A 15,306-nucleotide genomic window follows, 5' to 3' on the forward strand; every position below is an offset into this window, starting at 1 on the left:
AGGGACGGACCCAGCTCGCTGTTTCAGGCGCACACACACACACACACACACACACACACACACACACACACAGACACACACACACAGACACACACACACACACAGCAGAGGGATGGGTAGGATATGAATCCCTCGGGCAACGCTTAGTGAGCCGCCCTGGCAGGGAGAGCGGTGTGGGCAGATTGTGTATTACCTCAGCAGATAGCCCACAGAGCTCGGCACACAGGATCCAACCATGCACTAAATTAGGAACAATAATATTGTACACTTAATTGGCCCAACTTCCCCCGTCCCCTTCACCCCTCCCCCCCTCGTCCCCTATGTCGTCTCCAAAGAGTCACCCAGGGGTGTACAGTATGCATTCTCTGGAACTACAGAGGTGTGTGAGGGGACACAAAAGGACCGGGCCCAGGGGCCACTGAGAGCAGAGGAAGACTCCGGTGGACATTTTAAGTACATTTTCTTGTGAGTTTTGTGAAGTCAGCTCATATTTGAACAGACTTTTGAAAAGATGTATAGCTCTGTTTCAGGACTGAAGGGACATCTCAATGAGGCCGCAGGCTGGGAGGTAAAGTGCTGGAAGTATTCAGAGAACAACCAGGACTAATGCTAACGAAGGGTTAAACGTCCCGGCAACAGCAATGAGCATCTATGGGCGAGCAATCTTTCACCAAAACAACATTTGAAAAAAAAAAGAATGGGATTTTGACTTCTTTGGTCGAGGACGTGAACGTTTACCTTCCCCTCCTTTTGGTGCTGGTCAAAAGCAGCAATGAGCTCTGTGGCCCACTGGACCCTCTCTGGACCGGGGGAGAACTCCTCCTGCACAGCCTGGATCTGCCCTGGGTGGATAACCTGCTTACCTACACACACACACACACACACACACACACACACACACACAGAATAAGTGAAATATGGTAAAAAAAAAAAAGAAAAGAAAAAAAGAAAGTGAAATATGGTAACACAAGAGTCAATTGTCCAAAAAAACCCAATAACTTTACATCTTGGCATCAAGCTATCATTAACACAGTTTGTGCCCCCCCAAAAAAACAAAAAAACATTTGATTATAAACCTGATTATAGCATCAATAATGTGTAGCGCGAACAGCTGCACGTATTTAAACAAATTCAAAATAAATAAAGGAGACTGAGAGTCTGCAGGGACTGAGGCTGGCACGGCTCCTGCAGGAGAGGAGCGCCGACCCAGAGGAACCACACAAGACCGTGTCAGCACGTCCTGATGGCGTGAGGGGGGTCCGGCGGGCGGCCCGGGACCAGAGGGTCGCGAAGAACGTCCACGTCTCCGCTCGCAGAACGCTCTGCTGAACGCTCGGTCTGGCCGCACCGTGTGACGCAAGTCGTCTGCCGATGACGACGGAGCAGAGCCGGAGCACCAGACTGAGGCAGCGCACCTGTAGAGCGAGGATGTCGTGATCCTCACGACAAATATTATGAAGAAAATGCTTTGCACGTTTTCCAGCGCCTCTGTACCATCTCTAGCGCTGCTCGTTGCCGGTGGTGGCATTCCTTCCAGTGAAGTGAAACACAATCTTAAAATGGAGCTACGGCTCTGTCTGACATCACCGCCCCCCCGCACACACCATCCCACTCCCTCTTAGTTAAAATGTGGGCCAACGCCGCAGACATAATCCCGTGTACGTTGGCAGATCAAACTTGTGCCGATAAGTTAAGGTTATGAAAACGTCTGGTGGGAAACGGCGGCTCAGCGTTCCGCCGGCGGGAACTCAACACTTTGCGGGCGTCGTCACGTTGCCGGCGAGAAATCACTCAAGGTGGCCGAGAGAAGAAGAAAAAAACAATTTAAGCCCAGGAGAGGAGGAGAGGAGAGGAGAGGAAGAGGGGAGGAGAGAACCCAGCTCCGCTCACCCCAGTTAACCTCGGAGAAACACACACGGCACTTCACACAATCAACACACTGTTAAAGGCTTTGGACAATTACTAATGACAGAACATCGACTTGCAGCTTGTGATTAATAGAAACCTCTCAGAGGGAAACACGCACGCTACAAAATAGGACACTTGTTAGTGTGTCATTGAGAATTCATGAATGCCTCCGCGTTGGTTTGTTTGTTTGTGTGCAGCAGAGAGACTGTCAACTGCACATTCTCTGGTGGACTAACAGCCTGAAGACTCCCCAGGGCTACGCTGGAGTGTGTGCGTGTGTGTTTATTTATTTGTGCAACCCCCGCGCACCACCTCGTCTGTAGTGCATTACTAACAAGTGGTATTTTAGAACTCGCAGCAATAATGGGAATCCGTCTCGACACGTGTGTGTGTGTGTGTGTGTGTGCGTGTGTGCGTGTTGCATCCTACGAGGATTGAGGCGAGGGGAGTGTGTGTTCCCTCCTCCGCCACCTGTTTTACCTCTGGGCTTGACACAGGAGCCTGTTTCCACACCGAAATTGGCAGGCTTCAATACACCCAAAGAGGGTGTCTCTTTGTGCGTGTGTGTGTGTGTGTGCGTGTGTGTGTGTGTGTGTGTGTGTCTGTAGGACAACAGGAGAATGACGGAGCGAAGAAACAAGACAGGGTGACTCAGGTGCCCTCAGTTGCAACCCCATTGGCTCTCCCAAAAAGGCATCATTCACGCCCTCCAGCCAATCCCGGGCTGCCATGTGGTGCCGGCGTCTCATTGGAGGATTGCTATTTAGCAAAGTGCTCTCAGGCGAATGATGGGCAGGGTCCCCGGGATGGAAGTGAAATGCGGGGTCCCTGAGAGCAGGGCATTTTGTGGAACCAATTTTTTTTGTTGAAAGAATTATTATTTCTGGGAGGCGAACGCTTTGTGAAGGATCATCGAGTCTCAGGAGTAGTTCACGGCACATGAAACAAGGTGCTTATCAAGTCAAAATGCTTTATAATCAAATCCACAAAATGAATGATCGAGGTGTTGCAGAGCTCTGCGCTGCCCGTCCTGTCGACCGGTAAGCAGCACCAGTTGTTTGTGCTCCACCGGCGCGTTCTGTGCTCGGTGCTAATGGATGCCGTACGCGGCTTAGATACTGCCAAGGTCAATTACTGCACAGGTAGAGGCTTTTGGCTGCCCCGTATTATTGCCTTAGCACACTGGGGCCAGTAATAGCTACTAACTAAGATTATACAGAGTGCCCACGGCTGGTAAGCCACTAATCCAGTGCCCTGAATGGTTCGGTTCCATATCAAATCTCACCATTTATTCCATCATTAGCTTTTATGTATTTTTCACCGCATACGAGCAAAAACCTGCAGCTTTGTTTCATGAATGAGAGTTTGCTGCGAAAGGATAAATCGCTCTGATTCACACAAACAATTACAACAAAGTATATTTCTAATACGTGCACACAGGACAGGACCACTTTGTGCAATCTACCACATTGGAACATTGTTCACTGTAAAACCTTTTTAAGTAAAAGAAAGTCATCGGGAAGAATTGGCACATGACTATAGCTGCAATAATTTGGATATACAGACACTGAAATGCACATACACACACATACCAGAGAGTAGGAGGTGGCAAATGAGGTCATCTGGACAATGAAGTTGCTGTTTGAGACAGATTTGATGATGTGGAGTGCAGGTGGGCCAGTGCAACATGGAGGAGTCACAGTTTTGCAGTGCAAAAAAATACAAATGTCATGTTTTTTTTTTGTTCTTCTTTTTATCTCTTTTTTTGTGTAATAGCTGACTTATTGCTGACGCTGTTCTGCCTCATTCCTAGATCTCACATTCAAAGAAAAAACAAGCCGGACACTACAACAAGCTATATAAAACATTGTATTATGAGATGCCCCCGCTCAAATTATTGAAATAGCAAAATAAATAGATTTGCTGCAGCAAAGCAAGAATGGAGGGAATATCCATTTTGGAACAGGCTGTCCTGCCTTCTGTGGTCTGTTACATGCAGTCTGCGGGGCACGCACACACACACACACACACACACACACACACACACACACACACACACACACACACACACACACACACACACACACACATTCTGAAAGCGTTGCCTGGCTACAGACACACACAGAGCACCATTAAAGTAGATGCTACGACTACTTAAACTCCCTTTAATCATACTCGCATGCACATTTGGGGTACGCCACCTGAGTGTACATGCACGCACGCACACACACACACACACACACACACACGCACCCCATTCACTGTGGGCACAACAGAAATGTCAGAAAAGCATTTAACAACAACAGCGTGTTCACAATTCACTTCAGCAGCACCTGAGGTGTTCGAAAAAAAGACAGACAGCCAAAGCAGTCGGTTGTAAAATCAGACACAATGGTCATTTTGAGGCCATTCAGACCTTCTCTACAATGAACAATACAAGTGTATTAAAGTCAAATGAGAAGCCAGATGTTCCGCATCCTTCCACTGTGATTTAAAATCAACCAAGTCGTGCATCCTACGCTCACTCGGACCGCAGGAAGAGCAAGACGGAGTAACAGAGGGAGGAAGGAGTGAAAACTGACACGTTGGATTTTCTGAATGCAACAGGAAGTAGAGGGAAGTCTGTTATGGTGCCACAGGGCGGAGTGAACAACATATGGGATCCAATTGAAGAGCAACCACCGAGAACCATGTGACGCAACTGCGGGGACTCAAAGGTGACTGTAGTTAATGGACAGGGGGCAGATTCTGAGACCCAGGTGGCAGGAAGTCTACCTGTAAAGCCCATGAGAGCCCCCTCTCTGGCCTGTCGCCTCAGCCCCTCCACGTCTTTGTAGTCGATGTGGACCATGTCGATGGCCTGCAGACCGAACGCCTTGGTGGTGACCACCACCTTCTGCCTCGCGTAGAGGAGCTCCCTGGCATCTTCGGTCCGCGTGGCACCTGGAGAACAAAATATGGGGGTACGCTCGTCACGCAGGTCACATAAGATCTCAGGGAGAGGCAGGAGCACAAGCTGGGAATTAAAGGTGCAGAGAAGGTGTGGTGATCAGGACGTGAACAAAAAAGTTAGAGAGACAGAAACCACCAGAGAACGTAAACAGATATACAGTACAGAAATATTGTTCTGTTCTATTTGTGAGGTGAATCAGTTTCTTAGTGTCCATTAAATCCATATTAGTGGTGGGACTCACCAGAGGCCCCATGATACGATATTATCATGATACTTTAGTCACAATACAATGTTATCATGATACTTTAGTCACGATACGATTTAATCCTGATACTTGAGTCACAATATGATACAATCATGAAACTTAAGTCATTATATGATATTACCATAATGCTTTAGTCACAATACAATATAATCATAATACTTAAGTCACACAACACGATATTATCATGACATTTCAGTCACGATACAATGTTATCATGACACTGCAAGTTTAAACATTTTAGCATATCAAATATTGCGATACATTACAATTTATTACCCATGTCCAACTGCAAATGATGCAGTTTGTCAACACCAGTATGATCAAATATATGCCGGTAATGATCAAAAAGGAATAGACCAGCAGTTCAAACACTGTTTGCATATGGTACTAAGTTTCTCCTTAGAACAACCCAACCGTGGGTTAAAGTGGCAACAAAACAGACTCAAAAAGTAAGTTATGATTTAAATGCTGCCCCCTTTTACTTTGAAATAACACACTCTTGAGATATCTTGATATCGAAAATAAAGGAAGTGGTCGAGGAAATGAGTCTAAACCTCTATCTCACACTTCACTCACACAACCCGCATCTACAAATCATCCGTTTATTTAAAGAAAAACACTGGATTTGTAACCACCTTTCCTGCAGTACTTTAATCATCCAAAAACAGGAGGAAGGGCGATGCAGACAGATTTTACATTGCAATACAGCCTCACGTTTTCTGCTGCAAATCAAGAAAAATGAGAGAGAGAGAGACAGAGAGAGAGAAAGAGAGAGAGATAGCAGAGCACATGTGTATTAAAGAAAGAGTGCGGTGGTGAAGCAGACGGTATAATAGCTACCGATGCTGGCGCAGAAGTCATCGGAGCCGAACACCACGCCGTCATGGTGGAGACCGGCCTCCGGAGCGAGTCGACGGATTTCCTCACACACCGCCTGGACAGAATATATATTAGTATAACACCGGCTGTCTGAAGTGACACAGGTGTAAAGAGGGAGAGAACCGTCGGCCGTATTGGCAGCAATGCTGCGGAGTTAATCTTAATCCAATATTCAAACAGTAGTCCAGATAATGTGGATTTTCTGAGTATCCAAAAACAGCCATCAGCACGACACATTCTCTCTTAACAAATATGCTATCCAACACATATCTGTCCTCCTCCTAACAATTATTCAACTTCCTTTCAACAAAGACATATTTATGTACTGATGTGCTCCTTTCTTGCACCGGCCGAGCTGGTGAGTACGAAATGTAGAAAACATGTTTTCTTAAGTTCTGTCACGTATTGAATGTGTCGCCATATTTAGCCTTGTTTACTTATTCTACAACTACGTATTTCCCATAATAAAGTTGTTGTACGGCCACTTTGTATTGAGATCCCTTTTGGTGCATAGAGAAGTTGATTTATTTTGTTATATTAAGAAAAGAAAAAAAAAAGAAAATGATGTTTTTGAATTGTTTATTTATTTTTGAGAGGGAATTAAAATTGAAGTCAGGTATCATATTGGTAGCTGTGGTTTAAAACTATAATGAGCCCACATAAAGACTTCTTGGCCACATTTATTATCAAATAAGAAAAAAAGAAAGGAAAATTAAATTCTACAATGTGACAGTCTGGGTTGGAGAGCGGGGGAACAATAGGAATGCGTCTCCTGGCTTTTGTTGGCCTCCAAATTAATTTCCCCACTAGCTGTGCCAAAGCTTTTTTCTTTTTTCTTTTCTTCCTCTTCTTCTTTTCCCCGCTTGTAACCTGGGGTTCAGTCTGGGCAAAGATACAGGGTGTTCTCAAGAAAGCACGCAGAGGCACCCCCTGCCATCAAAACACACACAAGTACACACACCGACAGACACAACAGACAGCCACAGAACTGGAGTGGGGAGCTAAAACACAAATCAAAAAAGAGGAGGAGGGACAGCATGTTTCTCCCCCAGAATGCCGCAAAAAACGTGCCCTTTCCCCCGCGTAGCTGAAGGTCGCCGCTGTACCAGGACTGGAGCCGCTTTGACGCTTGCCAAAATATCATTAAGAACTCTTCCACTACGAAGATATTAGAACAGTTAGTAATTAAAAAATGTCAGCGTGTCTGGAGAGGGATGGAGGGAGACTCACACGGACAGAAAGAGAAAAGAAACAAAGCTCATTTTGAGAGCTTTTGAATCCCTTTCATTTTGGACGCGTGGGGCGCTTCCGCTCGCTGACGCGAGTCTTTAATCTGCACTGAACAATGGGCAAACTGCACAAATAATGTCCTACGCAGGCAGTTTTTTTTTTTTGAGGGGTGGGGGCGGGTGGTATGGAGGGCCGTTTGTTTGTTTGTTCGTGATTTACCTGAAAATTGAGCAGGCCCACAGCGGTTTCCACAAAGGTGACCAGGCGAATGGGCTCCGTCAGTGGCCGTCCTTTCAAGTTGTGCTGAAACCTGCCAACAAACTAAGCACACGGGGACGATGTCAGGCCCGACTCATTAACAACACCCACTGCTCCTGCAAATAGCAAACAGTGAAGCTCGGAGCAGTCACAATGCATTCGTGTGTTCTCACTACTCCTCCAGGCGCAGTCCACACTTCCATTAGATGCCTGAGCTTTAGTGGAGGACATGTATTCTCTGCAGCGTTTGGGATGAAATTTAAAAAAAAAAGACTTTTCACACATGAGCTTGAAACCATTAATGATATTTAGTACACGGTAATTTTCAATTTTCACACATGGTAATTTACACACACACAAATATATATAATATATATATATATATATATATATATATATATATATATATATATATATTTGTGTATATATATATGTATATGTATATTGTGTGGACGGTATTAAAGAGTTCCTGCTCCAATGTAGAATGTGTGGTGAAGTGCAGCTGCCTCCCTCAGAGACTTGTCAATGCATTATTAGTTATACGAAAGAGGAAAAAACAGAGAGCTCCTACTGAGATGCTGAGCTATCGAGTCAGAGCGAATTTAAAACTGGAGGGATTGAAAATGTTCAGCATTTATAAAAAATAAAAAAAAATACATAAATGATATGACATCTTTCAAAATCCACTGAGGGGGTAAGAGACAGAGAGGGGAAGAGGGAGGAGGAGGAGGAGGAGGGGAAAAATACGTTAACGCGCAAAAGCTCACTTATGATTTGAATCTTGACACCTTTATTACCTGCACCGTTCCCATTTCGGTCCTTACCGAGAAACACGTCTGCGAGGGTTCAAATAGTGCGGGGGAAGAGAGAGAGAGAGAGAGAGAGAGAGAGAGAGAGAGAGAGAGAGAGAGAGAGAGGAGTCGACAAAAGCGGGTGAAATGAAATATTTTACATTATCACCGGGGTTCCCCCTTTCGTCTGAAGTCTTCTGCTCTACCTTCTTTCACAGAGGCTGCCGCACAACTACAGCATGTGCTCCCCCGAGAGTGAGAGAGTGTGCACACACATGGAAGTGATGCACACGCACACACGCGGCAAACCGAAGAAGAAGAAGAAACAAAATAGCGGGGGGAGAAAAAAAAAAAGTGGAGAAGAAACAAGATTTGGGATGTCTTTGAGTGTGTTTTACTCCCGATATTATTCTGTTTGGCGCCCCCCCCCCCCACTCTCCCTCCATGGCGGGGGAACAGGGAGAGCGGAGCAACAATCAGAGTGTGATGTGACACTTCGCCGAGGCCTCTATTCCGCGCGACTCCTGCTAATATGCAAGCTCACCTAAGTAGGGCTTTAAAACCCGGGTTTAATTCTTTGAAGACCAAAGCAATTCAATTTTTTTCCAACAGACCAGTTCACAGCGAGCCCTGGACTGCCAGTGGGGTAGCCCAAATTCCAAAATCTATCATCTGGAAACACACAAAAGCCCCCTTCCGTCAGATATTTCCTTTCAAAGCCAGTCAAAAAAAGAAAAAGAAAAAGAGGGAGAGGGCGCAAAAGCTCAGAGTAGAAATGTCTAACTCCATGTCGCCCCACCCTTCCTCTCCTTTTCCCTGGCTCCCTCTTTGACACACCGGGGGGAGAGAGAGAGACAGAAAGAGAGAGAGAGAGAGAGAGAGAGAGAGAGAGAGAGAGAAATAACCTCAGGTGCAGCGCAGCCATTTCTCTAAATGAAGAGCAAAACAACCGGGCACCCGGCACTCACCACTCTTGTTCTCTTGAAAACCCAAAAGAGCGGGGCCTCCATTGAAGGATTTCAAAAAAATAAATAGGGGCAATTTTAATCATCTCTCCATTCAATCTCAGTTGGATAAATCATATCTGAGAGATTTGCATAAATACAAACCATCAAAGACTTTTCATCTTCAAAGAGGTTTTCAAGACCCAATAGGCTTTGTACTGTAATCATCTGAGGTCACAACCCTGTGGGAGCAGGGCTGCTATGGCAACATAAAAACTAACGCTGGGGGCTTAGCATAATATCCCCCCCTCCTTCGCCAACACAGGAAGGGGAAGGGGTGTGTGTGTGTGTGTGTGTGTGTGTGTGTGTGTGTGTGTGTGTGTGTGTGTGTGTGTGTGTGTGGTGTCCGAGAGAGGGTGTGCAAAAGAGGGTGTAGATAAACCTATTTCTGTGACAGAGGAGACCAGATAGACGTGGCCCCGTCGCGAGGGGAAACCTAGCCGACACTACGCACAGACAGATTACCACGGGCGACGCCGCGCCCACGCAAAGCCCTCGACGAAGGCCGCGAGCCGAGCCGAGCCGCTCGGATTCGCCGCTCGGGAAGCGAATGACAGCTCAATGCGTCTAAAGAGCCTCGCCGGCGCTCTGATTACACGTTTCCGTCCGCAGGCTGTATTCTCCTCTCCGGCTTTTGTAGACGTTGAAGTGCCTGATCTACGGCGCGCGAGAGGTAACGGCGCTCGTGCATTGTTGCTGCGGGCGCACACAGCAACTATTAGCAGTCAATGGTCTCTCAGAAGCACGGGCCCTTTAAGATGTTATTCACAAAGTAAAAGGGAAGGGAAAAAAAGAAAAGGAATAACACCTCTTCTTGCCATTCAGAGCCACGCTACAAAACAAGACCCTCTGACAATTTTCGCCACCCAATCCTGAAAAGAGAAGGAGGGAGAGACGGAGCTATAGAGAAAAGGAGGCTATAGTGGGACAAGTTTCAATTAATTTTCTTCAAAAGGGGGCCAGATTAAATGTTTCCGGCCTGCTGAAGTGTTCATTTCACAGAGGGGAAGCAGAGAGAGAGAGAGCGAGAGGGAGAGAGGGATGAGAGGGAGGGGACGGGAGGAGGAGCAGGAGGAGGAGGAGGAGGAGGAGCGGAACAGGGTGGGGAGGGGGGCACGATTCTTTCGGTCCCAGTGCACACCAAATAGTGCGGTGGGCAAAGAATGCGCACGGCTCCGAGTCCGTGTGAGAATTGTCCCGCGGACAAAAGGGGGGAGTTACGCCTGTTAAAGCCCAATAAGGCCTGTCAGTCACACAAGGGCCAAGGGGAGAGGAGGAAGGCAGAGCTAAAGGTTTTCCACACAAAGGGAAACAAGCAAGTCCATCTTTTAGCGACAAATCAGTCCTGGAGGTTCCTGTGCTAAAATCAATAAAATATAAAAGTGTAATTAAAAGAGGGAGACAAATAAACAAGTGAGGGGTTTACAAGAGCGGAGAGAATGAGACGCACGCTACACAAACACAAGAGGACACGGAGAAAGTTGAAGGATGAGATTAGAGAGAGAGAGAGAGCGTGTGCACAGACACACACACACACACACACACACACACACACACACACACACACACACACACACACACCAAGGAAATCCAAGTCCTACTAAGAGTCACACTCAAGCACACATGCACCTGCTGATGCAGAAACACACCCCGACAAAACAAAACAAATACACACACATGCACGTGCACGCACATCCACACACACACACGCTCATGCATGCATGCATGCACACACACACACACACACACACACACACACACACACACACACACACACACACACAGTGAATCCAAAGTGCAGACAGATTTACATCGCACTCGAAAGCTGTAAAATGAAAAGACGCATGCGTAAGTAAGGCAATTATTTTACAATTGTTATTAGTATATTTTAAAAAAGAAATGCAGAACAAAATCGACCAAAGTGAAGGAAAGCCGCACTGGGAGGGGCGGCTGAGCTCAGGGAGAGAATTGGTGAACACCTGTCAGCAATTAGACTTGGAAGAAAGAAAGGGCAGCAGGAAATAGATGTGTTCTAATTAAAAGCACTAGTTAAAAACTTCCTGCCCCGCGACTGTGTGTGTGTGTGTGTGTGTGTGTGTGTGTTGTAACACTGAAGGAAAAGCCAGACGAGACACCCTCCTTTCACTTCTCTCCGTCCTCTAAATAAATCTTCATTTCTCCTCTTTTGAAATGAGCGTAGTTTGGAATTTGCAGCTCGACACAGTAATAAAAGCTTTATTTATAAATAGTGCTTCGGTATGCTGTTGGTTCATATTGTTGCAAAGAGAGAGACAAAAAAAAACTAATGTGAATGAGCAGAAAGCACTTCTGTAAGGAACCTTTGAACTGTCTCCAGCGGACAGTGAGCGGCTCATCCTGGGAAGCGAACCATATGGAGCTGATCAGAACGGCCTGCATTAATGATGCCACCGTCTCCTGACCTTTCGGGACCTGACATCCGTGCAGCGCCCCTTTATAGGAAGCCAGAGGGATGGCCGGGCCCAGACAAACCGCCTCTTAACTGGAGCACACGAAGGCCCAGTTAGCGAGGACAAATTGTACTCCGTAATGTACGAAAAATGAGCCCAAAAGTGCAAAAGCTGAGGATATCTGACGTCAGATCAGGTCGAGGGGGGCGTGACGGGAGATCTTTTTAAGCACCAAGTCGAAGGCAACTGTGCAGTCTTCACTTGCTTTTGACTTTGTGTGTTAACATATCAGCTTGTGATCTTCCTCAGACTCTGACACGACGGCCTTTTGATTTCATATTGGAGAATATTCAAAGGCGTGCATGGACGCCGGAACCGAACGCACGTTTGAGATTTCTTTTCATCCGATTCCGTCTGGCTGAGCGCTTTAAGTTTGCTGAAATTCATTTCGCGGCCACAAACCGGCACTGGTCGAGGCGGCTTTCCAGTAAGTTCAGCAGTGGCAGAAGGCACCGTTGTGTTGTTACAGAAAGCTATCGGGCTTCTGAAGCTAATCCCAAAGAAATGTCATGCGTTTCTTGAGCGGCGGCCAAGAAAAACACCCCGTCTGTCCCTGAGTCCAGCCACAGGGATCGATTCCCACTCTTACTGGGAAATGGAAAAGTTTGTTATGATTGCTTTGAAGATTCCCGTGGTTTCCTCTTACTCCGTGAGTTTGTGTAACTCACTGTGGGCTTTTTTTCTTAAAGACACCCAGAGGTAAAAAAAAAAGAGAAAACTCACGGGTATATGTAGCCGTACTTCTTTTTTTTTTATGTATTGCAACAAAGTTGTTACACATGGTTCCAAAAAAAATGAAAAACTCTTTTCAGATTATTACGTTCAGCCTCTTTTACTTCTAAAGTGGGGCAAATATTTGGAACTTACCCACTGCACCTCCTGCGTGTCCTCCACTTTGGGCAGCATGATGGCAGGAGGCAGAACCTCAGCCTGCAGGATGACCTGCAGGTCGGCCTCGGCAAAGCCACTGGACACCGAGTTCACCCTCACACACTTCTCCGTCCGGCCCAGGTCCAGCTCCGCCAGCATCCTGGGAATCGTCTCCCTGGCCTCAGTCTGCAGCACCGGAGCAAAAACAACGCGACAAACACAGAGAGAAATATAGATTGTTTCATGCGATGAATTAAAAAGGGGTTTCAAATTCATTGGAGGATTCAAAACGGAACATTTTTAAAAAAGGGAGCTGCGGGAGATGACGACCGGAGAATAGAAGAGCACAATGTAGAAGAAAAAGAAAAAGTGGTGATTTGTGCAAAACAAATGTGCAGATGCAAATCAGTTGAATTCACCCAAAAAAAAAAACTAAATAATTACGAGATAAATTGCTGAAGAGTGAAAATAGAAACCCAATTTCCTCCGAAGGAAATGAAAAATGATAAATGAAATTGACCATTAAGCATGATCATGCAAATAAATAATGATGCATCATCATGCACTGCTCACTCTGGAATAAATAATAACATGATTAAACTTTACCATGTATATATTATATATTAAAAAAAAGGAAAGACACAAAATAATACCATGCTTAAACTTTACATGTACATATAATATATTAAAAAAAAGTAAAGACACAAAATAATACCATGATTAAATTTGAACATGTACATATAATATATTTTAAAAAAGTTGTAAAGACACAAAATAATACCATGATTAAATTTGAACATGTATAATATATTGAAAAAAAAGAAGTAAAGACACAAAATAATACCATGATTAAATTTGAACATGTGCATATAATATATTTTAAAAAAGAAGTAAAGGCACAACATAACAAAGCCCACCAGCACTCCAACCCTAACTTCAGTTTATCTCTATACAGTATGCTACACATCAACAAGACTCAACCTCGCTCTCTCAATGCGGGGCATTGTATGAGCCGAGCAGGAAGAGGGACGAGGAGGATGGGGAAACAAATCAAAAGGGAAGCCTACAGTCCCGACTTCTATCGCCAAGGCAGTAGCACACGCCGCTATATTTAAACCAGATGCTGGGCCACGGGAACGGAGAGGGAGAGAGAGAGAGATAGAGGGAGAGAGAGAGAGAGAGGAAAAGGGAATGAGGAGAGAAGTCCGGGCCGGCGAGAAGAGAGAGGCTCTCTGAGAGAAATGTGGTCCGAGTTAAACAGCAACGAGGAAACGGTAGCTTAGGAGATGTCAGGTTGGATCAGAGGCTCGAGCCTTTGAGTGCATGTGTGTGTGTGTGTGTGTGTGTGTGTGTGTGTGTGTGTGTGCGTGCGTGCGTGTGTGTGCGTGTGTGTGTTGTGGAGATGCTCAGATTGTTATTTTTTTCCCTTCCTCTCCTCCATTCCCATTTATACTTAACAAGAAAATTCAGTTAAAATAAGTAATAAAAAACACTGTGTGCAAGAAAAATGTGTTGGAGACGCTTGTGTTGGATTCGTGAAGTGAAACCGGGTTAATGAACACAAATGCGATGGCTGGCGGCAGAGTGTGTCATCCTGTCGCGTGACGCAGACGCGTTGGATTTACTGCAAAAGGGGAAAAACATCTGAGCGGAATATTGAAACTCATCGGTGGACCAGCGGAGTCACGTGGGTGTCCATGAAAGCGAGACCGCAGACAGATATAACGCGGAGAGCCCGTACATCATAGCCTCTAGTAAAAAAAATATATATAAAATACTACAGTCGACCTAGGATCGGTTGTACGAGAGCTTATGGGGCGCCCTCAGGGGTCACGGGACGAGCTTCTGAGACAAAACAGCCCTCGCTCTGATCTCCTGGAATGCAGAACTGTACTTGATATCACCAACGCCGCTCCAGTATCAATAAAAATACGGTATCAAAGTACATATCAAAGATTTGCACGGATTTAATGAGGGGTCACGAGCGGGCTGTGTCGTCTGTGTCCCCCGCCGTTTGCCTCATTGGATGAGACAAGAGGGACTGTCCCGCCGCACGATGAGAGCGCTGTGATCTTTTCATGACGCTTTTTTTTCTTCTTTTGCCGCGCCGACCGCTCTCGTCGAGACGGACCCGTAAAACTGCGGTAACTTAAAACGGATGGGGGGGGGGGGGGGGGCGCTTTACGCAGCCGTAATTCACTCGTTCATAAACCTGCTACTTGGTGGATTACCTTCTGTCTGTACCCTCCCCGGTTCATGGTGACTGGAGAAAATTGATCTGTGAGAAGCCGCTGCCTCGCAATGCCACATTGTAAGTCACGTTGATCCCCCCGCCGAACGAAAGTAAACAGCGATCCGTAAAGAATCAAAAAGCATGGTTTATATTCGCAGGATCAAATAGACCGCGGAGGGCCGAGTAGCCCGCTCCAGCCGCAGCCTCTCTGTGCATTCAAATTATTTTAATATAACCGGACGCCGCTCCTTTGCAAGAACTGTCTCCTGCGCTTTTCTTCTTTCGCGACGGCATTTTCTGAAACCGCGCCGCCGGGGGAATGGCTAAAAAGAGGAGCAGGCCGGGTCGCCGCGCGGCGTCCTCTCTTTTATCTCGCCAACTGTGGAAAGGTGAGATATTATTCCGACAGACACCTTGACCCCTATG

General features: G+C 46.1%; 1 protein-coding gene across 1 annotated transcript in view; it reads right to left on the reverse strand.

Moving 5' to 3' along the window:
- clybl (citrate lyase beta like) overlaps nt 1–15,306 on the reverse strand; it is a 59,135-nt gene that overhangs the window by 1,182 nt on the left and 42,647 nt on the right. The window contains exons 3-7 of the mRNA XM_068572642.1: nt 12,645–12,833; nt 7,455–7,556; nt 5,967–6,060; nt 4,684–4,851; nt 739–863 (exon numbers count right to left, since the gene is read on the reverse strand). Of these exons, the coding sequence (XP_068428743.1) occupies nt 739–863; nt 4,684–4,851; nt 5,967–6,060; nt 7,455–7,556; nt 12,645–12,833 (678 nt within the window). The remainder of the gene's footprint in view (nt 1–738; nt 864–4,683; nt 4,852–5,966; nt 6,061–7,454; nt 7,557–12,644; nt 12,834–15,306) is intronic.

Source organism: Clinocottus analis, unplaced genomic scaffold (assembly GCF_023055335.1).
Source record: "Clinocottus analis isolate CAN_PGR_092001 unplaced genomic scaffold, fCliAna1.0.p SCAF_12, whole genome shotgun sequence".
Taxonomy (NCBI): Eukaryota; Metazoa; Chordata; class Actinopteri; order Perciformes; family Cottidae; genus Clinocottus; species Clinocottus analis.